At 48.7% G+C, this 26,046-nt stretch overlaps 9 protein-coding genes across 9 annotated transcripts; 5 read left to right on the forward strand and 4 right to left on the reverse strand.

The window, feature by feature from the left end:
• Nucleotides 1-1,255: 1,255 nt before the first annotated feature.
• Nucleotides 1,256-2,143, forward strand: N7447_006267 (uncharacterized protein; the record flags this gene model as incomplete). The annotated part of the gene is made up of 1 exon (XM_057230529.1): nucleotides 1,256-2,143. The coding sequence occupies one exon, from the start codon at nucleotides 1,256-1,258 to the stop codon at nucleotides 2,141-2,143; it is 888 nt and encodes a 295-aa protein (XP_057085619.1).
• A 1,811-nt stretch (nucleotides 2,144-3,954) lies between these two features.
• Nucleotides 3,955-4,340, reverse strand: N7447_006268 (guanine nucleotide-binding protein subunit gamma; the record flags this gene model as incomplete). Its single annotated transcript, XM_057230530.1, has 3 exons — nucleotides 3,955-4,017; nucleotides 4,082-4,139; nucleotides 4,189-4,340. The coding sequence occupies 3 exons, from the start codon at nucleotides 4,338-4,340 to the stop codon at nucleotides 3,955-3,957; spliced, it is 273 nt and encodes a 90-aa protein (XP_057085620.1).
• A 724-nt stretch (nucleotides 4,341-5,064) lies between these two features.
• tif32 (putative eukaryotic translation initiation factor 3 subunit EifCa) lies at nucleotides 5,065-8,454 on the forward strand (the record flags this gene model as incomplete). Its single annotated transcript, XM_057230531.1, has 3 exons — nucleotides 5,065-5,156; nucleotides 5,220-5,444; nucleotides 5,524-8,454. The coding sequence occupies exons 1-3, from the start codon at nucleotides 5,115-5,117 to the stop codon at nucleotides 8,452-8,454; spliced, it is 3,198 nt and encodes a 1,065-aa protein (XP_057085621.1). The 5' UTR covers nucleotides 5,065-5,114.
• Nucleotides 8,455-9,013: 559 nt separating this feature from the next.
• N7447_006270 (uncharacterized protein) lies at nucleotides 9,014-10,332 on the reverse strand (the record flags this gene model as incomplete). Its single annotated transcript, XM_057230532.1, has 2 exons — nucleotides 9,014-9,566; nucleotides 9,629-10,332. The coding sequence occupies 2 exons, from the start codon at nucleotides 10,330-10,332 to the stop codon at nucleotides 9,014-9,016; spliced, it is 1,257 nt and encodes a 418-aa protein (XP_057085622.1).
• A 424-nt stretch (nucleotides 10,333-10,756) lies between these two features.
• Nucleotides 10,757-11,458, forward strand: N7447_006271 (peptide alpha-N-acetyltransferase complex B subunit NAT3; the record flags this gene model as incomplete). Its single annotated transcript, XM_057230533.1, has 3 exons — nucleotides 10,757-10,925; nucleotides 10,995-11,226; nucleotides 11,287-11,458. 3 exons carry the CDS (start codon nucleotides 10,757-10,759, stop codon nucleotides 11,456-11,458), a joined length of 573 nt encoding a protein of 190 aa, XP_057085623.1.
• Nucleotides 11,459-11,854: 396 nt separating this feature from the next.
• On the reverse strand, nucleotides 11,855-13,214 carry N7447_006272 (MCT family MFS transporter; the record flags this gene model as incomplete). Its single annotated transcript, XM_057230534.1, has 2 exons — nucleotides 11,855-12,983; nucleotides 13,036-13,214. 2 exons carry the CDS (start codon nucleotides 13,212-13,214, stop codon nucleotides 11,855-11,857), a joined length of 1,308 nt encoding a protein of 435 aa, XP_057085624.1.
• Nucleotides 13,215-14,377: 1,163 nt separating this feature from the next.
• On the reverse strand, nucleotides 14,378-15,097 carry N7447_006273 (DNA-directed RNA polymerase core subunit RPO26; the record flags this gene model as incomplete). Its single annotated transcript, XM_057230535.1, has 4 exons — nucleotides 14,378-14,411; nucleotides 14,472-14,591; nucleotides 14,653-14,922; nucleotides 15,060-15,097. The coding sequence occupies 4 exons, from the start codon at nucleotides 15,095-15,097 to the stop codon at nucleotides 14,378-14,380; spliced, it is 462 nt and encodes a 153-aa protein (XP_057085625.1).
• Nucleotides 15,098-15,360: 263 nt separating this feature from the next.
• N7447_006274 (C2H2-type zinc finger protein) lies at nucleotides 15,361-17,130 on the forward strand (the record flags this gene model as incomplete). The annotated part of the gene is made up of 2 exons (XM_057230536.1): nucleotides 15,361-15,445; nucleotides 15,503-17,130. 2 exons carry the CDS (start codon nucleotides 15,361-15,363, stop codon nucleotides 17,128-17,130), a joined length of 1,713 nt encoding a protein of 570 aa, XP_057085626.1.
• Nucleotides 17,131-20,774: 3,644 nt separating this feature from the next.
• On the forward strand, nucleotides 20,775-24,590 carry N7447_006275 (uncharacterized protein; the record flags this gene model as incomplete). The annotated part of the gene is made up of 4 exons (XM_057230537.1): nucleotides 20,775-20,790; nucleotides 20,867-21,226; nucleotides 21,284-21,438; nucleotides 21,492-24,590. The coding sequence occupies 4 exons, from the start codon at nucleotides 20,775-20,777 to the stop codon at nucleotides 24,588-24,590; spliced, it is 3,630 nt and encodes a 1,209-aa protein (XP_057085627.1).
• Between the last annotated feature and the right edge of the window lie 1,456 nt (nucleotides 24,591-26,046).

Genomic DNA, 26,046 nt, shown 5'->3' on the forward strand with positions numbered 1-26,046 from the left:
TAGCACCAAGAAATATACATAACTCTTTGTTTCTCGGCTCGTACCCGAAACGGGTATAGTCTTTATTTGGATAAGTGGTAAGATATCATCCACTCATAGGCTAGTGTTGTTTACAGCTAGTCCAAACTTAGATTGGCCACGTTTCGGGTACGAGCCGGGAAACAGAGTATGTACGCTCGGGGGTAAGCTGTTTTCGAATTCTACTGTAGGAGGGAGTATCGACACGAAACCGAACGATGCGGCTGCGGGTTGGATCATCCCAGGGGTTCTGCTCCTGGGCGACTGGTATGGCAGCCCATGCCGGCCATAACGAGCTGGGCGTCGGATGGAGCGGCATCTCTGGTAAAATGAAAGGGGGCAGTGCGTCGGGCTGAAAGCGAATGTGTAGTAGTCAGTGGGGGCCAGAGTAAAAGAAAGGGGGCGGCGATGAGTGCAAGATAGAGAGGTAGAAAGAACGAAAAAGTGAGAGAGGGGGAGGGTGAGCAGCGAAGACAGGTGATTTATGTCGGCGGCATTAAAGGGAGGTTACGTGATGGCGTATTAGGACTCTAAACTTAAAGAGGCAAAACTAACCGGATATAGTAATTCACAGGTCCGCCGTTTACAGATAACATTAACTCCTAAATTAAGCTCTCTCCACTAAACATTACTATAGGCCCGCACGATGGAAGTCCCCACCCCGTTTGTTTACGTTCGGCCCTGTAAACTCCTTCTTTTCTCCTTAAGCTTTTAGATAACAGCAAACGGCTTAGCTAGCTTGAATTAAACCTGGCTACGTCCCTTCACAAAGAGCGCTATAAGTAGAATACTCAATGTTATAAGTAAAAAACGTATAAATTTTGCAGTCACGCTAGAAGTCTATTTGGCTGGTTTGCACTATATTAGGGCCCTAATAACTAGGTTACCCAATGGGTTATAACTAACTAGAATTGGACCCAAGCCCCATGTTGGGTTGGGCTCGGGTTAGAGTGGGTTCTGCCGAAGTCTAATCCGGAGGACTTGACGCCTTCTATAGCTCAAATTACCCCTAGTGTTCGCATCAGTATAATCTATAGGAGTCTGCCACGGGAGGCGTGGGTCAGATTCCGGTCTGACAACTATCAGCCGGCACCGATCAGGTTAAGAATGACTCATTACCCGGAACCTTACTTATACAAAGCTTGCCAAAACTAGTTTCGGACGCCGGCATCTCTCAACCAAAGCCTCAGTTGCTACTTTGTTTCCCAGCTTGACCTTTTGACAGTTGAATTTCAACATGGAGCTGCCTGAGAAATTCCCCCCTGGCATGGTCCTGGGCCGAGTTGCTGAAAACCTCGAGGACCACCATAGTCACCTTCGCGTGGCTCTTTCCACCAGCCATGTTGCCTATGAGGAAGCCCTCACTGCAACTCTCAACTGCGTGCGCGGGCTTCCAGGCCGCATACTGCTGCCAACCACAAACCCAGTCCGTCGAGCACTCCTAAAGAAGATGGCACTCGAAAGTCAAGATTCGTTAAAGGACCCCACTCCTTTTTCATCTATCCGACCCATTCGGACAGCGGGTCAACTAAATCCAGAAGACTTTCCGCCACCCGCTTCTCCAAATCGCCGTGCGTTACTGAAGAAGAAGTATAATACCCCCTCACCACGAGAACCTTATATCCTCAATCTCCCTGCGTTACGTACAGAGAACACCTTGACCGCCATCGTCGGTAATGCAATGGTTACTTCTTTGGAGTGGGAACCGGGTCTTTCAGAATGTAAGCTGTCGGCAGTTGAAATGCTCTGGGACACAGGCGCCCATAACTCAATTATCACAAGAGATCTCCTCGATGAAGAATTTCGAGTACACCTATCTGATCCAATCAACAAATCATATGGACTTGGGACTCTCGTCCAAGTTTCATTCAAAGTCGAATTTTCCAACTCGTTGTTTCACATGGACATTATCGTAGTGGTTGTGGAACTAGGCATAATACTAAATTTACGGCCAGGCATCCTGCTAGGACAAAGGGGCTGTATTGACGCATTGCAATATCGGTCTATTCCACGGTCTATCTTTCTGGCCAAAGGAGACCCGATCGACAAAAGGTACTGGGGAGAGCTAATTCTAGGAAGCTATATTGATATCGATGGAGTGCTGAAGGAGATTCCCACGGGTTAAACCTCGCATGTGTACTACGTGTTATCTATACGCTAACTTCCTGTTCTTATTGTTCTGTCCTGCTTGCTCTGCCCCATTTATCTCTATCCCCGCAGCGGTATAGATGCCATAGAACAAATTTATTATTGATATCTTGGTGCCTACTTATTTATTGGATGTCTGAATCAAGACTGGTAGAAAAATGAAGATACTTAAGTGGGTGATAGTGATCGAGTGTACGAAATCTTCTAGGTAGGCGCTTCCTCCGTATATGATTTTTTAAAGGTAATGTCTTTATTGAATCTTGGTTCGACGACCTCCTGGAGGATTAATATTTCGAAGTTAGTCCTAATAGATAGATCTCCGATGAAATTGGACTTCGGTAGCTTGACAAGCTCTTTATTCCTACTTCACGTACGAAGTGGTATCGGCTTTTAATACTCGACGACCACGGATGTCATTTAACACCTAAAGTTGACGAAATCTATAAGAGAAATAAGGTAATACCAATTTGTATACCGGTGTATTTATCTTATCTTTTACAACCTGTCGATATTGGCTGTTTTACGGTCTTAAAACGTGCGTACGGCCGGCTAGTTAAATAAAAAAATGCGGGTTAGGATGATTCATATTATCAAACTTGATTTCCTCGAAGTATACCCCCTCGCACGAATTGAAGCTTTTACATCTGGTACAATGCTATGCTATGGTAAGGATGATCCTATTATGTCTATCCTCAAAGCTAGCTATAAGTCCGGGACCATAATAGCATCGGAGTCCCTTTTTCAGCGGAGAGTGCAATCACCTCAACGCTTAGTCAGCTTATCTAATGATCTTTGAGCAGCTTAGAGTGTTCAGATGCGTGCTCAATTTTACTCTGAGATCTAAAAGCGACAAGAGGTGAGCACTAAAACGGAAAGGGAAAAGTCTCGAGTGCCAGGCATTATCCGGTACATATGCAGGTGGATGTACTCCGTGTTTATTTCTGGATCGTTGAGGTGAGTCGTATTGTTCACCTGGGCAAATGTGCAGAGCTTAATGAGATGCTCAGGTAGGTCCACAGGAAGATGATGTCAGCGGGGATGGGCTGACTGCCCATACACCTGAGCAAGTACCTATGGACCTATGATTACATCTTATGTCATATTAGATAGAGTAATCAAGTCGCTGTATACCGTAACATTCGGTTAGGATCTACCAATTGCCAATACAGGTAAGTCATGCAAGACGAAACAACCGGTCGAGGGCTGATTCCGACTACCGGGTCATCCTAGCAAATCGCAAGACGTGATTGCCGGGATTTGGGGCCGGATTACAAATAGCGCAAATTCGATTAGATCAGTATGGTATTGGTCATGCGAATCTATGATACATGAATGGCTCTCACGCTCTGAAGAACATAGAGGCTTTTTTGAAGATAATCCGTGAAAGGATACATAGGAGAAAGAAGGGGAAAACAAAGGAGACGAAAAGAAAAGGCCGATTCCTAACAAACACATCGAGAAGGGGGAATGGTGCAATCCAGAGAAAAATAAAGTAAGGCGCAACAAATGCATCGTCAAGTGCACTGTCTGCAGAGTCCGAGGACAAAAAAGGGGGGACACGGGGTCGAAAAGGGCGACAAAACACAGCGGGACTCGTATGATCCTCAGAGGCGTGGAAGGTTTCGTGCAAGACCAGCAGACGATTCTTTCAGGCCGACATGTTTATCCGCGCGAGCAATCGTGTTTTGTTCGGGTCCAAGGGGGTGGTCGTGAATGGGGTCGGGAATTAAGTAGAAGAAAGAGAGAAAGAGCGAGACGTCATGGCGAAAATATCCCGTCGTGGTTGCATTACATGACGGTGCAGCAACCTCCCTGTTGCTGAGGAGCATAGGGATCCTCGCGCTTGTCGACCTAAGAAATGGGGAGTTAGTTTGGGATGGGTCGCGCGCGTGGACAAAAACAGCCGGTCGCATACCTGTCCCCATACGGATGGAACCATATAATCGCGAGTGTTGTTGCAGTAACTGATGAGACTATTAAAGGGTTAGGTGTTTGTTGTTAACAAAGAAAGGTTGAACGGACGAGAGAGCTGCCTCGGAGACCTTGACCCGTGGTCGGTCCAGATCCTCCTTCAGACGAGCATTGAGCTCTGTCAAACGACGATATTTCAAGTCGGCGACACTTTGCTTCTTATTCTTAACATCACCTCCTGATCGAAGTTCGTAGGGAGCCATCGTGACGGGTTGAGCTGTGAGAGAAGCGCGAATGGAGAAAGGGGGGAGAGGGGGTTTTGGATCGGCAGGTTCCCAAGGGAGTAAGAATTAGGTTAGGGGGGCCGGGTAATCAGCCAAGACAAAGAAAAAAAAAAAAAAGAAGGTGAAGTCGAGTGTTAATTAGAGAGAGAATGGACAAAGGGCTGATTAGAGGGGATTTCCTGAGAAGAGTTGAGGTCCGTGGGTTTCCCTATTTTTTTTTACCTCTCGTTGGTATATGTTATACTGGAGTGGAAGTACCGGGTACTTGGCATTGGAGGATTAGTACTGCTATTGTTTTATGTGGAGACTAATACATACCTTGTACCCGATACCTACTAGATTATTAACTACTAGAAACATCGGCGTCGGAATGAAATTAGTTGGAATTATAATATTAGTCGACTCGGGATATTTTAATTAGACCAATAATAAATCATCATCACAATGCAAAGTCATCCAATATGACACATCTTTGTAGACTCTAACAAATAACAAATATTCTGCCTTAGGCCGGAACACGTGATCACCATCGCTTAACGCGAAGTGGGAACATTGGCGGGATCCAATTTTTGCTCTGGCCTCAACACGCACATTGTGAATCTTCCCCTCGTTATCGGGTATTCGCGTGGCTAATCGCATTCAACCCAGCTACCCGTGTCGCTGGCTTCATATAACGTTGGAACTTTTTTTTCTTCCAACTTTTAATTTCTTATCAGTCACCTTTGATCCTTTCCCAAGGGGCATCCACCCATCATGCCGCCTCCTCCGCATATCAAGCCTGAGAACGTCCTCAAGGTAAGCGTCGCTGTCGCTGTCGCGAACTATTAGATCGGCTACTAATGACGATATCTTGCACAGAGGGCCCAGGAACTCATCGCCGTCGGCCAGGCTCCCGCCGCCTTGACTGTCCTCCACGAACATGTCACCTCCAAGCGCACCCGTAGCAGCCCCATCGCTTCCCTTGAGCCGGTGATGCTCCTGTTCGTTGAGCTGGCTGTTGATCTTCGCAAGGGCAAGGCTGCCAAGGATGGTCTTTACCAGTACAAGAACATCGCCCAGAACACCAATGTCGGCACCATCGAGGTTCGTGTTGATGATTGCCTTTGAAAAAAAAAAAATTGTGACTTGGCACTAACATAGGACTTTTTTTTCCTATCCACAGATTGTTCTCAAGAAGTTCATCGAGCTCGCCGAGCAGAAGGTCACCGAGGCCCAGGCCAAGGCCGACGAGATCCAGTCTACCCTCGAGTCCGCCGCTCCTTCCTCCAACGTTGAGGATTTGGAGGCCATCGAGACCCCCGAGACCATTCTCCTCGCCACTGTCTCCGGTGAGCAGTCTCGCGATCGTACCGACCGCGCCGTCGTCACCCCTTGGCTCAAGTTCCTGTGGGAGACCTACCGCACAGTCCTCGAGATTCTGAAGAACAATGCCCGTCTCGAGATCATGTACCAGTCGACTGCCCTACAGGCCTTCAAGTTCTGCCAGAAGTACGCCCGCAAGACCGAGTTCCGTCGCCTGTGTGAGCTCCTGCGCAACCACGTCCAGAATGCCGCCAAGTACTCTTCCCAGATGCATGCCATCAACCTGAGCGATGCCGACACCCTGCAGCGTCACCTTGACACCCGCTTCCAGCAGTTGAACGTCGCCGTCGAGTTGGAGTTGTGGCAGGAGGCTTTCCGCAGCATTGAGGATATCCACACTCTGTTGAACCTCAGCAAGCGCCCCGCTAAGAACATCATGATGGCCAACTACTACGAGAAGCTCGCCCGTATTTTCCTGGTTAGCGAGAACTACCTCTTCCACGCCGCCGCTTACAACCGCTACTACAACCTTCTCCGTCTTTCTTCCGTGGCCCTGGCCAGCGGCCAGAGCTCTAAGAAGGAGAACCCATCGGTCACCGAAGCCGAGATGACCAAGGCCGCGTCCTTTGTCCTTCTCTCCGCTCTGTCTATTCCCGTTATCAGCACTTCCCGCTCCCGCGGCGCCCTGGTCGATGTGGATGAGGCTCGCAAGAATAAGAACACCCGTCTCACTAACCTTCTCGGTATGGCTACCTCGCCCACACGTACGGTGCTCTTCCGCGATGCTCTTAACAAGGGTCTGCTCCGTCGTGTGCGCCCCGAGATCCGCGAGCTGTACAACATCCTGGAGGTTGATTTCCACCCTCTGTCCATTTGCAAGAAGATCACCCCCATCCTGAAGCAGATTGGTGCGGACCCCGAGATGGAGAAGTACGTTGTGCCTTTGCAGCAGGTCATTCTCACCCGTCTGTTCCAGCAGCTGTCCCAGGTTTACGAGTCTGTTGAGCTCAAGTTCGTCTACGAGCTTGCCCAGTTCCCTGCTCCCTTCCAGATCACCCCTGCCATGATTGAGAAGTTCATCATGAACGGTTGCAAGAAGGGTGATCTCGCTATTCGCGTTGATCACATCTCGGGTGTCCTGACTTTCGACTCCGATGTCTTCTCTTCTTCCAAGGCTACCCACGCCGGCAGCGGTGCTGGTTCCGCCGAGAGTGAGGTTGGCTCTGTCCAGCGCCTGCAGCACACTCCCGCCGAGATCGCCCGTTTCCAGGTCGCTCGTCTCGCCAAGACTCTTCACGTCACCTGCATGTACGTCGACCCCTCCTACAACCAGGCCCGTCTTCAGGCCAAGCAGACCGCCCAGGCCCGCGCCATCGCTGGTGCCGCCCAGGAGCACGAGGAGACCCTCGCCCGTCGCGTTCTTATCGACAAGAAGAAGGAAGCCGCTACCGATGCTTTGCAGCGCAAGCAGCGCGAGGAGGAGACCCGCAAGCGTGTCCGTGCGCAGCAGCTTCAGGACGCCGAGAAGCAGCGTCTGGCTGATGAGCAGCGTGACCGTGAGCTCAAGCGTATTAAGGATGAGCAGGACCGTATCCGCCAGGAGGAGCTCAAGAAGCAACTCGAGGAGCTCAAGACGGGTGTTAAGGGTATTGACGTCAGCGAGATCGACCTGGATGAGCTTGATGCCAACCGCCTGCGCGCCATGAAGCTCGCTCAGCTTGAGAAGGAGAAGAACGAGCTGAACGACCGTATCCGTACCACTGCTAAGCGTATCGACCACTTGGAGCGTGCCTTCCGTCGCGAGGAACTGAAGCACATTGCCGCCGATTACGATGAGCAGAAGAAGGTCGACATGGACCTATACGAGAAGCAGAACGCCGAGACTCTGCGCGAGTCTAAGCAGAAGCACGCCGAGGCCGTCGCCCTCAAGCACCGTCTTGGTCGTCTCGTTCCCCAGTTCAGCAACTTCCGCCGTGAGGTTTCTGAGAAGCGCCACGAGGAGTTCGAGAAGCGTCGCAAGGCCGCCGAGCGCGAGTTCGAGGCTAAGAAGAAGCAGCGTGTCAAGGAGGTCCAGGAACGCCGCCGCCGCGAGAAGCAGGAGCGCGAGGAAGAGGAGGCTCGTCAAAAGGAGGAGCAGGAGCGTGCCGAGCGTGAGGAGCAAGAACGCATCGCCCGCGAGGAGGAGCGCCGTCGTGTCATGGCCGAAGAGAAGGCTAAGCGCGAGGAAGAGCGATCGTCAGTATATCCTTACTCTATTTTCACTTTGGACCTCGATACTAACTTAATTTACAGCAAAATGGACGAGATGGCTATGAAGCAGCAACAGCGCGAGGAAGAAGCCGCAGCCCGCCTCGCTGCTCGCAAGAGTGGATTCGACTCATCCGAACGAACTGCACCCCGTCTCAATGTCGCCCCACGTACTGGAGTTCCTTCCACCTGGAGAGAACGTCAAGCCGCCAAGGAAGCTGGTGGTGTCCCTGCCGAGCCCACTCGTGAGATCACTCGTGAGCCCGTCCGCGCCCCCGTCCGCGAAGAGCCCGCCCCTCTTCGCAAGGGTGGATACGTTCCTCCTCACCTGCGCAGCGGTGCTCCCGCCAGCGCTGGATCTGCACCCCCTCCCCCTGCTCCCCGTGAGCCCCGTGAACCCCGCGAGGCTCTGCCCCGTGAGGCCCCCACCGAGCGCTGGGCGCCCCGTCAACCCCGCGAATCTTCTTCTCAGTCTCCTGCTCCCGCTTCGGAATCCAAGCCCGCCGGTGGCAAGTGGGTCCCTAAATGGAAGCAGCAGCAGTAAACGACCGAGCTACGACTTTCCAGTTAAAAAGTGTATCCAAGCTCTTTTCTTTTTGGCGCTATTCTCATGACCCTTTCTGCATATTTCGTGTATCATTCACCCATGTTCACCCCGTAACGTGTTAATGGGGGCTTCTGTCTGTTTTCAGCTCGCTCGGAATATGATATAATCTTTTCCTAGTTTCTTTTTTGGCTTTGGTGTAGATGTTTTAGATCACTTTATTTTTATTGACAATGGCGGAGTTAAGCCGATGTTAAGCCTCGATAACAGCATTGGCTCTGCACAGGTTGCATACAAGCATATGCATGTCGAATGCAGGTTACATTCGGGTTATCTTTTTAATGAATTTTTCGAGGATAGTGAAAGAATGAGCCTACCAATCGAATTGGAATGAATGGTATCACGATTTCGAGCTTATATGTAACATAGTGAAAGATGGCCCAGTAAGCATCAATATGGATATCTGACAAGAATAAAAAAAATTAAAAGACAGTCTAGGGTCCTGACCCGAGGAAACAGAGTCGCAAAAAATGATCAAAGTCATGAACATCAACATCACTTATGCAGCAGCCATTTCGGCATTAGTCCCAAACAGCTTCTCGCGCCATTCTCCACAGACAGCTTCAAAGCCACTGACTACATCGCCGCAGACCTTGCCAGCCTCTCGGTCTTTAATCCGACGGTCCCACTCCCCGCGCTCGATCCATCTGGATCCCTCTTCGCGACTCTCTTCTTCCCGCCGGATGTCGGTGACGAGTTCTCGCGCAGAGCGTAATCGGCGGGAAGCTGTTGAAGTCAATTGTCTCGACTCGTAGAGGGTATCGCTTAAGCCGCGAAGTGTATGTGTGATATCGGCTGTTTGCGAGATGAGGGCTTGGAGAGAGGCGAGAGGGTTGTGTGCGGAGGTTGTTGATTGGGAGTCTTGGTGTTGTTCGGGGAATGGGTATGGGAGATTTGGCAATAAGCCTTCGTCTATAAGGGGAATAAGGGAGTCGATAGCGTCGTCGGAAAGGAGGGGGAATGAAGAGAAGAGGAGTGGGTGGACGAGGGATTGAAGGGCGCGGGTTTGGTGGGTGAGATGTGATGTGATCGAGGAATGAGCGGTAATAAGTCTGCGGACAAAGATTAGCTATCAGGATCAGGGGAATTGTGTTATACTTGCGTGAACTCTTACCTCATGGCACTGTTCTCAATTCCACTCTGTCCACCGAGATCTTTCAATGATTCGACCGTCCGCTGAATGACATGGTCATTTTCACTTCCATTATTTTCTATGCCCCGTCGAACTAGACTCTCAATCTCAGCCATTTGGCTCTCCAGAGCAGGGGAGATATCTGCCTCTTCTAGATCTGAGTCGGGTCCATAATCCGAGCCATCATATTGCGACTCCTGCCGGCGGTGCTGTCGCAAATGATTTGCACGATATTTTGTCTTTGACGGATGGAGCGAATCTCTTTCTGGTGAGAGGGACGGTGACCGGGAGCGCACGCTGTGCACTGATTGCATATAGATTTCTTCTCCATCACTATGACCCATCTGCTGTGACCCCGCGCGGCTAGCTTCCTGGCCTGACGCATATCCATATCCATCTTCTTCTTCCCATGCATCGGCTAGCTCATCAGCTAGATTTCCCAGTCCTCCGCCGCCCATATCAGCGGCGCCAGAGAAATCTCCGGATTCTCGGTAGGACCCACTCATGGCGTTGGAGTTATGGCGTGACGTGATAGGAGACGGAGGTGCAGATAATTGTGGTGTCCGCGGTGACCGGGGGCTTGCAAATGTAAAATTATTGCCAGTTGTCCCGGGAGAGATGGGTGAGTCGTCCGTAACTGATGGGTAGCGGTGTGAGACTTTCAGGGGAGACGGAGGGAGGGGCATTGGATCGTTTGGAGGAATCACACAGGATCCTTAGGTTGGCGGAAGCTTTATTGGGAAGCTGAATGAGCTGAATTAGGGCAATATAGCCAATGAAAGAGAACAAGCCGTTGTAGTCCAGCTGCAGGCGAGGGGAGTTGTTGATTAGGACGCCTGATTGGAAGTTCCGATAGCTCCGGTCCGAGTCAATTGCTGAGTATAGCGCGGTAATCACGACCAAAAGCCCAAACCAAGACCAATTGATATAAAGACAAGTAAAAATGACTTCTTAACAAAGGAGTGACTGCACCACCAGGACGCAGGAGGGGTATCAACACCAACTGAACTCTTTAACCTTCACCGCCGACTGGCCTTCGTCACCGCCTGGCAAAAAAAGAACAAGAGTATCAAACCCCCACATTATCCTTCTCATGTTGAAGATATCAAGATGAGTTCGATTGAACGCATGTCCCCATTGGACCTGCTTGACCTTAACCTCACCAACCTTGACCCTCTCACCGAGAATTATGATCTCGGCTTCTACCTGAACTACCTGAACAAATGGCCCTCGTTGTTCAGCACCGTGAAGGACCATGAGGCTGGCATTGTAGGATATAGTACGTTAAACTCCAGCCCTAACTTGATACATTCTCTTCAAATATCATAGATCTAACATGTTCCTTTAGTCATGGGTAAGCTCGAAGAGCAACACCCTGCAATGCGCCACTCCGAGCACTACACTCCATGGCACGGACACATCACCGTCCTGACCGTGGCCCCAGCTTGGCGCCGTCTCGGATTTGCACGCAGATTGACTGAGCAGCTTGAGCGGGGGTCAGACAGTAACAATGCCTGGTTTGTTGATCTCTACGTCCGCGCCGGAAATAAAGTTGCATACGACATGTACAAAGGAATGGGGTACGTGAATCGATATAGATGTGCGAATGCTGAATTGATTGCTGACCTATATATTTCCAGATATTCTGTCTTCCGGCGGGTGGTTAATTATTACAGCGATGATCCATCTGGGATGTCGGAGACTGGCGAAGATGCGTTCGATATGCGTAAGCCGTGCAGTCGAGATAAGAAGCTCGAGCATGTGCGAGAAAATGGTGAGAACTTCCCTGTTGGACCGGAGGATGTGATGTAAACCATCCTTCTTTTTGTGGTATTTATTGAAGCAGCCTGGATGGCATTGTTATCTCTTGCGCATTTTGTCTTCTTTCTCGATGGGTCCTCTTGGCATGGAGGGCTTACGCAGGCTGGGGTTTGTATGGATATTTTCTTGCACAGAACTGAACATATGATTATTATTTCTTGTATTTCCATTTCCCGTCTATGTCTAACATGAAGTGCGCCGTGCCCCTGGCTGGATAGAAGCAAAATGAGTTGCCGGGAGATAATACAATATGCAGAATGGTGGCCAAATGATGAAACTAACGGTATACACTGTTGTCCCAACATTTTGGTGTCGAGAAATAGCTTGAACAAGGATGAACCCTCTTGTGGAAGTGGGTATAATATTTCAGCAGCCAGCAACCGAGACTCAAGCCTTGACACGGAACTTGAGACCCGAGCGCAGGAATCTTACATACATCATAAGAACTGCAGCGGTCATGAGAGAGCAAGCGGTGAAAAGCTGAACTCCGAGGAATTGGTTTGTATCGGACAGGATTGCACCTCCAATGGGAGTACCGATCAGCAGGCCTATGGAAGTGATAGCAAATACCATGCCCATGCGTGTGCCTAGGTTACGCACGTCTGGGGTCATGCTTGCCATGACTACAGGCGGCAGAGACACAAACCCACCCGAGAAGAAGCCGTAGAAGACGGCAAGGATAATGATACCAGGTAGGGTGTGAACCCTAATCCAGACAAAGGCCAGGATGGCAGTGATGGTCACTGCGGGTGTGAGCATATTCAATGGACCAACGTGATCGGCGAGGAAATTGGGCGCAATACGGCCGAAGGTCGAGGCGGCGTTTAGCATGGAGAGTAGATAGAATCCTAGGTTTGAGTCTACAATGCCTGTCTCTATTGCGTATGACTGCACATAGAAAAGGAAGTTGTAGAAACCCAAGAAACCCATGAACATGGCAACGGCGAAGATAGTAAAGGCCGGCTCCTTTAGGGCAGACAACTGGTAGAGCTTGCGCTTCTCCTTTGGCTGGAAGCGGGAGCGCATGATGGCAATAGAAATGCAAATGGTGCCGAAGCAGACGAACCCAAGTGCTCGAGTAGCCCAGGCAAAACCGACCTTCTTCTCTAACTGATCCAGCATGATTGGGTAGACGACACCGCCGATACTGCTGCCACTAGCAGCCAGGCCGTTGGCCAGGCCTCTCTTACGGCGGAAGTACTGTGGGAGGATGGCAACGGAGGGGACAAAAAGGCAGCCTGCTGCGAGTCCGATGCAAATGCCCTGGGAAAGAACCAGCTGCCAGTATTCTGTGGCAAGACTGGTCATCATCAAGCCGAAGGGGAGCAGAAACGCAGCGAAGGTGATGAGGGATCGAAAATAGCCAGCGTCAAACATTGGACCTGTAATGACTCCAACCATCATCAGAAGGAAAGACTGCAGCGATCCAATCCAGGCAATAGTCGATGATGAAGTACCGACGAGCAACTCTCGCTCATAATAGGTTTGATATGCACCCCATGTATTGATAACGCCCCTATCTCAACTTATTAACAATATGATTTTTATATCAAAGAACATAGACTTACCATGAATTGAAGAAGAGAAAGAATGAGCCCAAAACTTGGAGCCATGTGTGTAGCCCCGTATCGTATGTCAACTCGGGCTCTTTCTCTGGAGAATTTGATATATTGGAGTCGACATTTCTCTCTCGAGTGGCCGAAGAATCAGCAAGGACTTTTTTCTCTATATCCGAGTCAGACCCCATGTTTCATGTATCAGTCAACTGGATGCCCCTGACGGGTGAGGATGTGTACAAAGTAGGATGCAGTCAAGTCAAAAGCTCTTGGCCGTACAATGATGCAAAGCTTCTCATAGAGTCAAGACGATGGAAATAAAAATTTTAAGGATATTTCCCAGTTGCTTATAAACCCCCGAACTAAGCGGGGCTCGGGGGTTCGGACATTCGAGAGAGCCTAGTATACGATACGTTGATATAATCAAATAATCGGACTTTTTCTTAAATAGGACCTGGAGTTGGTACATTTTAGCTTGGATGTGTCATGTAAACACTTGAATTTATTGAAATAACCGAGCTTACCCTTTGTTCAATCCTTGATCAAAATATCAAATGCTTATTGACGGCAAATTAGTTGCCCAGCAGATGCCGAAACTGGCCTAGTGAGGTCCATAAGATATGCTACTTAGATGCAACACTAATGAATAACCGAATATCATGCATATCCCTAAGTGGATGATCTTAGATTGCGTTGGTCTTTGCACTTGATATGGAACTCTTTATAATTTCCGAGACTTTCGAGGATTCTTTAAGTAGACAGCTAAATTTGCCCCCACTGGATAGATACCAAGCTTTGCTCGGTTACGGGGGCTTTTTTTTGAATATTACGTTTGTTAGAAGCGTTTGAATCTTCATTAGGAGCAAATAATTCGGAGGAGTACCTGCTTCCTAGGGTATCAGATTGGGTAGGTATGCCTATAATGCAGGACATGGAAGTGTGCATATGACTTGTGTACTCCAAATATCTTGTCAAGGGCATCTGTATCGAAATCGTGACTTGAATCATACACAAAACCAGATAGTATATACATAAGAATATACATAGCATATCGAAATTCCAAAGGCCATTGAAACCCCGACAATTCTCACGTGGCTTACGGTATACTGCTTCTACAAGTCAAAGCAGGTGCAAGAAGATAAACAGGTCAAATTATTTTTTGGATATGTTTTTTTTTCCGTTCTAGACTCATGTACAAAGCATCACTGGTGTCCATGTTTCATCAAGGACATCCAAGTCTCTTTTTTCGACGGATTCTTCGAATCCCAGAACTCCAAACGCTATGCTGAAACCCAAAGAAAAGCAAAAGACGAAAAACAGCCGACGTGGAGAACGGTATCGACCGTTCTGGCCACTACAAAAGCTCCTCGCAAGTCCAATCCTCATACCTAAATCAAACATTGTTAGATCTGGCTCGCCATTCATGTTTCTGAGAGGGGTTTGCTTACCATCCATCAGGCAGGTATCGGCGAATAATCAAGGGAATCTTCTTCTGGTTCAATTCCTTCATGGCGATCTGCAGGGGATCGGTCTCACCCTCGAGGTCGACAAGAACGGGGGCATTCATACTATGTCGGTTGTCAGCAAACCCAAGTTAATGCGCAATAATCTGTATCAGCAAGAACGTACCTGATTTGCAGGGCACGGGTGCCGAGAACACGCGCGCGCTCGTACTTGGTCAAGTACGGGGTGGTGGTGCGCTGGTCATTGGGCACTTTCTTCTCGCGCGACTGCTCCATCACTTTTCCTGCGTATCCGGCATTGGGATCACCAGAGACAACGACATTTTCGCCGTTGGTGGTGGGGTAATCGTCTCCCTCAACCCCGTCTTCGCCCTCGAGGCCCTCGTGTTCCTCCGGCTCCTCGTCAAACACATCCTCGCCGGGCTCGTAGTCGAAGCTGCGCACACCACATTGTTAGAAAATGGGTTTATACAAGTACGTGCGAACACATTGTGAAGCTGCCTGGAGGTGAAATGGAAGCAAAGCTCCTTTGCGCCTAGACCCCGGGCAATCTGGTGAAGGGAGGTAGCTTACGTCTCTTCGACGTCGTCGTCGTGGCCGTAGTCAGACATAATGACAATTAAACCTGTAAAAGGAACGAAGTATTTGTAGACCGAAGCGAGGGATGAAAGACCCAGAGGTATGAGAGACAACTCGGGGGTCGAGGTGGGATTTGATGCTAAAAATCCTGGGAGCGGAAAAACTTCCTCTGTGTTGACCGTCACCGCCTTTCTGGCAAAAATAAAATTATTGGTTTGACATTCACATCCAAACTTCCTGGTGTCTTGAGATACTTCTCTTCTTTTAATTGTCTTATCTAGGGATTCTTCTTCTTATGATGGCCATGAAACGTAAGGCCTCATTGGAGGGGATCATAACCCCTAAGCGACACCAGAAGCAGAATGTCCTGGACAATTCCGGTAAATCTACCTCAGATAATATCCGATAAAGTGATCTAATTGCTGACTATTCTACAGACCTGATCTATGAGGAGACTCACTCTGATGATGAGTACTCGGCTCCGGGTACTCCAAGCGCAATGAGTGAAGACATGGACGGCTCTCCCGCGACCCCATTCTCGGCCACCTCTTCCCGACAGAGATACCCATCCGAGCTCAAGACCCTATCTTGCACGTTCGAGGGATGCGATAAGGCCTTCAATCGTCCGGCTCGACTTCAGGAGCATATCCGATCACACAACAACGAAAGAATCTTCAAGTGTGAGTTTGAGGATTGCGACAAGACATTCTTACGCCCTACCCATCTTCAACACCATGTCAAGAGTGCCCATACAGGTGTTCGAGACTATGTTTGCGACTACCCCAACTGTGGGAAGAGCTTTGTGAATGGAGCACGACTTCGTCGGCACGTCGCTACGCACGATGGACATGACAAGTACCGCTGTACCGAGTATCCACCTTGTGACGAAACATTCCGGAAGCACTCGACGCTACAGAAACATATTACGGTTGTCCACTTGGGTCAGAAGCCATTCCCATGTTCTTACGTGGATCCAACCACCAACGAGAAATGCAATATGGCTTTTGACAAGGCTGGTAATCTACGGACCCATCAGAGCCGAGTCCATTCCGAGAAGCGATTCACTTGCGCAGAATGTGCTGAAAAGATGGAAGTCAAATCATCAGATGTGGGTGACGACAATGCAAGCCAGGATGTATCATTCCCCTCGTATGCCAGTTTACAAAACCATATTCGGATCGTTCACCCTCCCCAATGTCCCGAGTGTCCTTTGGTCTGTTCCACAGCACGAGGGCTGCGGCGTCACCTCGAAATTGCCCATGGCAACGTGACTCTTGAAGAACGAAAGATATTCCCCTGCACGGTCCCCGACTGCGGTCGCAGCTTCACCAAGCAAGGCAACTTGACTGTCCATGTCCGCACATTTCACCAAGGCGAAAAACGATTCGGCTGCGGCGAAACAGATCTTTCAAACTCCAAGAAGCTAGAGGGTTGGGACGGCGTCGGTTGCGGCAAGCGCTACGGCAACAAGTTGACACTCGAAGATCATATCCGCACTGCCCACTTGGGACTCCCGAATGCCAGGAAACGACGCCAAGAAAAGATGACCAAAAAACCAGCACAAGATTCTGTTTCCACTATTTCCGCTCTCACCGGCCAAGGATACGCCGAGGAAACAGGACGACAGATCGCTTGCTTTTACCCCGAGTCATGCCAACATCGTTTCCATCGAAACTACGATTTGTGGGTACACATGACCACCAAACATACCTGCACCGAAGATGAGGTACAAACCCTCTTTATGCAGCGCGCTTTGCTTGCCGATGAATCCGGCGCTGGAGGAACCTCAAACTCACTTGGTATCTACGGTCTTGGATATGATCGGGACAGCCACTCGTACTACCAACAATCCTACATGGCAGGAGACCACTCCTCGGATATTGCTTTTGGCTCACAGTCGAACGATTCGTCTTATCTCCCTACCCAACCGGGCTTGGATTCTGATTATTTGATGCAAGACGATTTTTCAGCGAGTGCAGCCGGCGATATCGATTCTATGATACCCAGCCACAATCAGATGGCCCTGGTTAACCCTGTTGATGCTTACCATGCGATGGAAGAGTAAATGAGGGCATTTCTACGATGTTATGATTATCTAGCGTTCTTGATGTGTTTGTATCCATGGACTCCTTTAAAGTCCCTGTCTATCTACAGCCTATTGGCTTGGGTATATATGGCTAACTTGTCAAATCTAATTCTCAAATTTCAGCTTCATAATGAATTTAAATTAATACCAAGCATCCATCTAGACTTTTAGATACCGTTGCATTAGATCTATAGAGCAGGGGTGCCCTCTTCTTATTATAACTCCCTTATTCCCTCTAGAACACCATGGACTTGAAAATATTGCCTGAAATAATGAGTTTGACTTGGCTGTATGGGACCTCGGGATATCTTAAACTACCAAAGACCACATGCTGTGCAATCTGTGTATCGCAGATGTCGGGCTTCTTTGCAACTCACAGTTTGTATGGATAGGTGCTATCTCCTCCTCCTCTCTCACTCTCCATCATAGAGATTAATCGGAGCTTCATCTGAGTACTCATTGTCGGTGGTCTAGTAAATTGGCTTAGATGTACCACGTAGAGGTGTGACCAAGTCCCTAAGCATTCGCAACTCGTCAGAGAATAGAGATTAGTCCCGCTTCCTACAACATTCGCCGCGCTAGTCCGGCGGGAGCTAAGGCGCGAAGGTAGCATTACACTTGAGGTCCTTTAACTCGCGATTGATATTCCAAATTCTATTTACAAATACTGCACGATATCTGTATTCATTGGTTCATTTCGGGATATTACTTAGGAGTTGCTAAAGTTTAGCCACTTCTTAAAATGGACTAAACAGCGAGTAAAGAAGACGCGCGAAGGATCCAGACAGAATGCCTGTTTAGTAACCAGGAAGATAGGATGCTATCATATCTGGCAAATCGTTTAGGTTGAAGCCGATCACGAATGTGAGACTTCTCCCCGTAAGACATCGAGTTTACCACCTTACTCAGCTCTCTAACGCAAGAATCATGACATCTCTTCGGACGAAAGCTCAACGGGCGATATGGTGCATAGCTCTGATCAAGCTTTGATGCATAGAGAAGATCTGGTAGGTTTCGGTATTTCTAACTTGGGTTGCGTTTTGTGAAACTATGTATGTGTGTACTTTGACCAATGCTCGTGGGTTTCAAAGAATGTAAAGATCCCATGGCTTTGCTCTAGGGCTGGATACTTGTAAGAAATCCTTCGAGGGTCAGAGAGAGAAACTGTAGCGGTTGAAAGATTCTACCATGATGTTCTAGCTCAGGTGAGGGAGAAAACATACTTTGTCCTTTCACTTGCTGTTCTGGGGTGACCCTTGGATAAATTAAACCCCCAAAATGGGAAGAACAATTGAGATGTTGCGTGAAAAAGGAAGCTGAAATGATCTGGAAGTGAAGGGAAAGTGGGTGACGGTAGGTACGAGGAGGGAAGGCGATGAAGGCGAGGAAGGCGAAGAAAGGACGACTGAACTACCGTATCAATCGACAAAGCTAGTCACAGAACTCATCTAGACCGAGCATTCCACCGTTTAGTATCTATATAGGCTATGGATGCCAAAGCCCTTCAAGGCCATTGCGAGGCTGTTTCTCATGTAGCCATACTAGCAGAAATCTAATCAATTTTGTCGAGAGATTCTATTGAAATGAATCAGGGCTCGTAATGGCCAGCCCTAGGTTTAGGGGTTTGGCCTAGATCTCTATATGTATCAGTATCGTCGAGTTAAGCCTAGTTCCCTCCAGCCTTAAGAGCCTGACCCAGAGTTTGCTTCTATTACTTCACGACCTATCTTAATATCCACGCCAAAGGCCGTATGGGGATCGGGAAAGAGTTGGGAGAAATTAAGTTATTTCTTGGGTATGAAGATAAAACAATAGGAGTTGGTTGAGAGTAGAGAGATAAAGAGGAACGTGGTTCTTTGTTATATGTGTTGGTCCTAAGCGTGATCCGACAGAAACAGACCGATAAATTGACTAGCAGTGCATCTCCCCAGATTTTTATAGGGAGGCTCATGGATATCAATCTGATAGACCCCAGGAAGGACCTCCCGAGGTCGGAGATAAAGGACAAAAAAGGAAAACAAGCTTATTTCCCGAACAGACATAGACGGTGGCACGGTGGTATTAACCGTGGAACCCCACAGGTATATTCAACCTGGAAATTGTATAGAAAAGATGAAAAATAAAAAATGGAAAAGAATCACATTTCTAGCCACATGGCTGATCTACATATTTTAAAGTACGGATCGCTTATGACGTGTTACGTGGGATCTTCAAGGGGCCACGCTGATCCTATGCTGCAGGCAGGAAATCATCGATCTATTTGATCTATGCCAAGACTGCAACCAGCTATATTAATACCTTGGCCTCATACGGAGGTACGGAGGTACGGAGTACTGCTCCTTACTCCGTACCGAGATGTTCAATACTAACCACGTTACGTGCAAAATAAAATAGCCTTGGAATACAATTGGATTGTTCCAAGGTTATCTGAGCAAATATTGTGGCTAGAGTGCCTTGATGCAGGTGTGAAAAGGCCCGTGTGTGCTCATGAACTCCCTCCAGGTCCCGGTGGGGTAGAAACAGGGAATAGGATGACTTCCCAAATTGTAGTAGGTACCATGGAGTATAACATAGTTAGGTACGGAGTCAAATTTATTAAAAATATGTGTAAACAGGATTCCCCAGCGGTCAAGGGAATTACGCGTGTTCAAGCGCCGATTATCTGTGGGCCCGTCGAAAGGCAACATGTGGCAGTGTGAGAGTCTCATTCAGGTGGCAATAGAACTGCAGAATGCCAAGTTGGGTTCACTTCCGGTCCACGTTTGGTTTAAACCCCATTTTTAGATTTAGTGGATCTTGACCGGGATTATAGAATTAAGGGGGGAATAGAAAAAAAGGAGATATAGGGGAATAACATCCTTTATATGTACTCCGTACTCCGTTATTTCCAACATAAGACATTCAGCTATATTTACCCATATAATGCATACTAGTCTACTTATAGTTCGAGTTGTCTCTCCACCGATGATCCAAGGCGGGTTTGTGAAAAGGAAAAAAAACCCCCCCCCAGTCTTTGTTGAGGCAAAGGAATACAAATGGACAGAGATTGGCTTGGCTTCGGCCCTTTTATTAGTGTCAGCAGATATAGTATTATATATATTATATATTATTACAATTGGTGTCGCGTGGAATGACCCGGTTAGTCGCCTCCGGACTTGCCAAATGACCCACGATACTCACTTTCTATCTCTACTATCTCCTCAAGCCTATTATTCCTTATTTCCATTCTCTACCTCTCTCTCACTGTGTTTTTTTCTTCTCTGAAAAATAAGTTAATCCTGGTGATTAGCGAAGACGTTTCCAAGCTTGTAACGTCATCTTCCTTGGCAGAGAAGCTCGATTTCCCTAAACTCCGCCCAACCGCTCGTTTCTCTTTCTTATTCTTCCAGGTTCGCCTTTGTGCGGATTTTATGGACTGATCTTTTCTCAACTTCCAGGCGCAATCGCCATTTGACAGTCTCTCGTTCAGCGCAACCCTCCGACGGTTTCCTTTTAAATCCCACCACGTCCCAGTCTCTCTCTCTCCTTACTTTCAAGACGTTGCACAAGTTTAGCCTGGTGAGGGGTAATACTTCAAAGTCTACTGAGGTTCTTGTCCGGTGACATTATCACGTTCCGGAGTCATGGGCCGTTCGCGTGGTAAGTCGATCCTTTGCGGGAATGCCGGGAATTGAACTAGAGCCGCCGTTATTGACTCTCCCTTGCGTCTTACTAGTTCGCTCGTTTATATCCAGCCTTGGGGGGTCGAAGAACAATGGTTCTAGTAAAGAAAGAAGAAAATCGGGCAATGGTACGCCAGTGGCCAACACAACTCTGTCCGATACACCACCCCGGTGGCAAACCACTCCCCCCGATACACCGTCTCCCCCGACCGGATTATCCCCCGTGAGCTCTGGGCCAAGAGGTGGAACTGGCTCACGACCGGCATCCATGATCATCTCACGCAACCCGCCTCTCATGCAGCAGGCGGGCGATACCCCGCCGGAGCTGTCGCCAATATTTTCATTCCTCAATATCCACACAAACAAGGTCTATAATGAAGGTTACTTTTTAAAACTGAATGATCTGGATTCTCGTAAGTGACAATTACCCCCTGGCACCTTGCGGAGAAAGGTAGGCTAACACATGGCAGATGGACGGCCGTGTGGTGATCGGCAATGGGTGGAATGCTACGCACAACTAGTCGGAACTGTTCTTTCACTATGGAATGGCGCTGCGCTGGACGCAGCAGGTGGTGAAGAGGTTCCGGCGACCTTTATCAATCTGGCCGATGCATCTATCAAGATGGTAAGCCTTGACCTCCCAGAATTATCAGACATGAACTCATCAGTTACTGGCAGCTTGAGACTCTTCCGATCCAAAATGGAGCTATAGCACCACTGAAGAACGTACTCAGCGTTTCTTCCGCGGGCAAAAATCGATACCTCTTTCATTTCAATTCTTTCAACTCACTGACCCAATGGACTGCGGCAATTCGCCTCTCGATGTTCGAACATACGTCTTTGTACGAAGCTTACACCGGTTCATTGATTGCAGCGAAAGGAAGGAATCTCAACGGAATCAACACAATCCTGGCCCCTACCAAGTTCAAGTACGAAGATTGGGCACGTGTGCGATTTGGAGCAGGAACCCCGTGGAGACGGTGCTGGTTTGTGATCTGCCCGCCAGACGAAAAAGAGCTCCAAAAAGCGCGGAAAGTGTTGAAGAAATCGGCTTATGACCGCTTGTCAATTCCTGTTACCGGAAGAATCAAGTTTTACGAGACGAAGAAGACGAAAAAGGCGATTCCTATTGCAACGGTTACCCAGGTTTACTCGGCATATGCGATTTATCCACAATCCAAGGCTCTGATTGATGCATCCACCCTTGTGAAGTTGGAAGGACGAATTACCACACATTCGCCTGATTCTTCCTCAGAGGGACTTGTCTTTGTCATGCCTGAGCCGCATGCTGCGGTTTCTGGATTCGAGATGATGCTGCGGTTCCTTTTCCCGACATTCGACACTTTCAATCTCTATGGCCGTCCTACTCGCCTGGTGGCAGACACTAATCACATTAAGAGCATTATGTTTGCTTTCCCCAAGGAGCGACGCTACGGCTATCTTGATGTGCTGGATATTGCCAGCCTTCTTCAAACACCCGGAAGCCAAGAATGGAGTGAAGCTCAATGGAGAAAACAGCTCAAAGAGGCAACACAGCGTCGAATTTCATCCGGCAGGAGCAGAACCAATAGTGTCAACAGCGTGAGACCTCGCTATCGCTCGATGTCTGGCCGACACAGCGATATCCCTAAGGACTCTACTCGACGCCAGTTTGCTGGTCTCGAGAACAAACCCGAATTCAGCAATTCTACTGAGGCGATTATTCATGAAGTCCCCCAAAACGAGGGCTCAGCCGTTGCGTATCACAACCGCGGGCTTTCTGATACCACGGGCTTCAACGCTGGCTCTCGGCTAGGCCAAGGACCTCTGGTTGAGAGCTCACCCGACTCATCTTCTCAGGATCTGATGCACCGCGGTGTTCCAGCGGTCGATCCTATCGCTGAGAGTACCAGCTCCGGAAGCGACCCAAATCTCGGCCATTTCTATGGCCCGCCAGTCGAAGATCAGCTCCCTCCACGCACCCCACCGGCTCCTGTTGCAACCCCACCCGAATTTTCGCATGGACCCAAAGAGATGCCCACTAATCGGCCAGAGGCTTCTTCGGAACAGAGGTTGGCAAACAACCGGATGTCTCACGCAACACTTTCCCAACTCACATCGGTCGGAACGATGGGGCTGAGCGCGGCAGCTGCCGGAGCTGCATGGAAGAGCCACCAGGCACAGACTGCGAATAACAAACAGCCCCAGGACAGGAGCTTGAACAATGTCTACAATCCGGACCCTGTTGCGTCCACCAACTCTCTTGCAACTTCATCAAGTGACGAGGGCCTCGGTCTTGCATTCCCGCTCCGACCTCCCACAGTTCCGGAGCATCGCCCGAACACACCTAGTACTACCGGTAGCCCACGGCGGTTTTCTCCCCAACAGTATTCCCCTCAACGGATGCAAATCGACTCCAACAAATCCGTGCGACGCAAGCCACTTCCCCAGCAAAACCTTTTCGGGGTAGAGCCACTCTCACCAAGCGAACCGAGCTACGATGATCTTCGCCATACCCTTGATGAAGATGCGCTGAATAAAATTGCCCCTCATCTTCCATCCCCAGTCTCATCTACTGGAAAAAGAAACGTAAATGAGGACGAGAGCATTTATGATGATGCATCGACGGTTTCGCCTGACTATGCTAGCACCCACGGTTCTGTCTACAGCAAGAAATCCGTTGCGTCGACCAAACCTAGAATGGGTGTCATGAAGACTGTGGGAGTCCCCGCAGTCAAGGATTATGTCATTGGCGATGCTCGTTATGCTATGGATAAGCCCCCGACCTCGAACCCGGATATTCCCACTGTTGACTTCGGCCCAACTATGACTTATATGCCTACCACCGGGCGCCCAACCACATCAGACACCCTAAGAAGACCCGGCCATCAACGCAACGATTCGTCGGGAACCAAATTTTCGGTTCCTGCTCAAGCAATCGATGCTAATCCCCGGCCTTCCAGCCGGGATGAATTTCGACGGAGCGTGCTGTGGCAGCCTGGCATGGCTTCCGGTCGTCCTGTCACTCCGGGTGGAGGTCTCACCCCGGAGCAGTTCGTGCAGCAACGGGCGGCACCCAGCCCCCCGATGCAGCTCCACAATCGCACCCCTTCAAATCCCATGTCAGTGCAACGCCCGGTATCTGGCGACTGGACACAATATGCCCGTCCCAATTCGCCCATGAACACTCAGCGGGATCCCAACTATCGACCTTCGTCTCGCGGTGCCCAGACTATGCTTAAACAACACAACGATGCTTCAACCAATCTTTCCGCTCGTGAACAGGAGCATGTTGCCCGCATGACTGGCTCGTCATTCTTCAATTTGTCAAATGACAACCGGAAACCACAGGCGCCGGTAAACCCTATGGGCCTTGTATCGCACATCGACGCTCGGGAGCGCGAGAAGCGTGAAATGAGGGAGGGAATGTCGAACCAGGCGGTTCAGCAGGCCATTGCGCACCGTCAACAACAATTGATGCAGCAACCTATGATGCACCAGCAACAGTACGCGCCTCAACAGTTCTCCCCGCCGTTCGCACCTCAGCAGATGCAGCCCCAACAGGCTGGCTCAGTGTATCCGTCCTCTGTATTCCCGTCTCAACATGTTCATCAACAGTCCATGTACAACATTCCGGGTGCCAGCCACACATGGGATGCCCTAAACCAGACAATCCGCCCTGACGAACCCCGTCGATCATCCTGGTACGGACAGCTTTCGCAAGCTCAAACACCGCCTAGCTATCAACAAAGCCAGCCCTACGGTCAAGAACAGAGGTACTACAGCTATGCCAAATAGACTTGCTCTTTCTTCCCTCGGTTCTGACTCTGTCCTCCCATCTTTTCGTCACTACCTCGACTTTCCTTTCTGTTCTTCCAACTCCTCATTCCTTGCATATCATTAGCAGTATTTTTTCATTATGTTCAACTCGCCATTCTTGCATACTTATCGACCTTTGCACCTGGCTTCCAAACCGTTCCTCTTGCACGCGGCCCTTCTTCCACTCGTCAACATCGCTCATTATCATTTCCTTAGCTTTTCATTGCTTTTTCTTTTGCATCACGCATCCAGCCGGAGTTCCAGATGAGCGTGGTGGGATCGTCCCTGATTTTTTTACGCGAGCCGCTTGCTTATCTATCATTTCATTGGGGTTGCCTTGTACTCGCTTCTTTTTCATTCACATGTTTGCTTCAACATGTAGATCAGACTCATGGAAATATGCGCCTGTATGTACGCGGTATAGATTGACCATGGATATCCAACCAGGCGATTACTGTTTGTTTTTCCACATTTTTTCTGTTATAAGAAGTGTGTAGTATTAAACAAAGTATGTACATCGTAGACAGGTACAGGTAGTTACGGTCAAAGAAGGTATGGATGATTACAAGCTCGGATGTAAAGGATGGTCCCCGGAAGAAAGTTTAAAAAGTAGACGGCCGCTTAATCGGCCTTGTGATGTCTTTTTAGTAGTATTTTTTAGTGGTCTTGGATATTCTGTTTGGGACATGGATGTCTTTAAAATATGTTGTATTCCTTCTCAGCTTCATAAGTAGGCGACAGAAAAAGCCGGAAACAAAAGCATACTTTGTGCAAGAGACTTTTCTATGTATAACATTTGATGTAAAGCTCCGACATACGAGACATGAGACAACGTTATAAAGTTTATATTCCGAACTTACGAAGGGTAATCCCTGATTTCAAGTTCGAAGACAACCTGAGAGTCACGATGTATACAATCGAAATATCTAGTACTCGAGTCCTATTACTTCTAAAATTGTGGCATGGACCGATCCAGAGCAAGTTCCAATGTGAGAAGTTCGTAAGATATGTAACCTATGACATGTTCCACACTTTTAAAAGTTATTAATCTGCCATATCAAGTCCAGATTTGGCATCCCGCGCTCTATAGTTCACACAAAAATAGTAAGCCGAGCGCAAAACCCGGCCAATCAGGAACAAGGAGCGCTATAACTATATGCATCTATAGTATGATCTATGAAAACTCTTTTTATATACAATTATAGCCCAGCATTCTCTATTGGCTTATATGTTATGCTTAGTCTGCGTCATGCCTTATTAGCTGTAGTCTGGTGTGACGTACCCCCCGCACTTTGTTGGATGTGCTTGGATCTTTGGTCTTAGGGCTGTCTTCTATGATAGTTGGATATCACGTGTTGATGGTTTTGTACCATCAATTGTCTTGCTGGAAATGATATAGATGTGTTACATAGAAGAATCATACCAAACAAGACAC

The sequence above is a fragment of the Penicillium robsamsonii genome (assembly GCF_028829455.1).
Source record: "Penicillium robsamsonii strain IBT 29466 chromosome Unknown utg000003l_segment0_segment0, whole genome shotgun sequence".
Lineage (NCBI taxonomy): Eukaryota > Fungi > Ascomycota > Eurotiomycetes > Eurotiales > Aspergillaceae > Penicillium > Penicillium robsamsonii.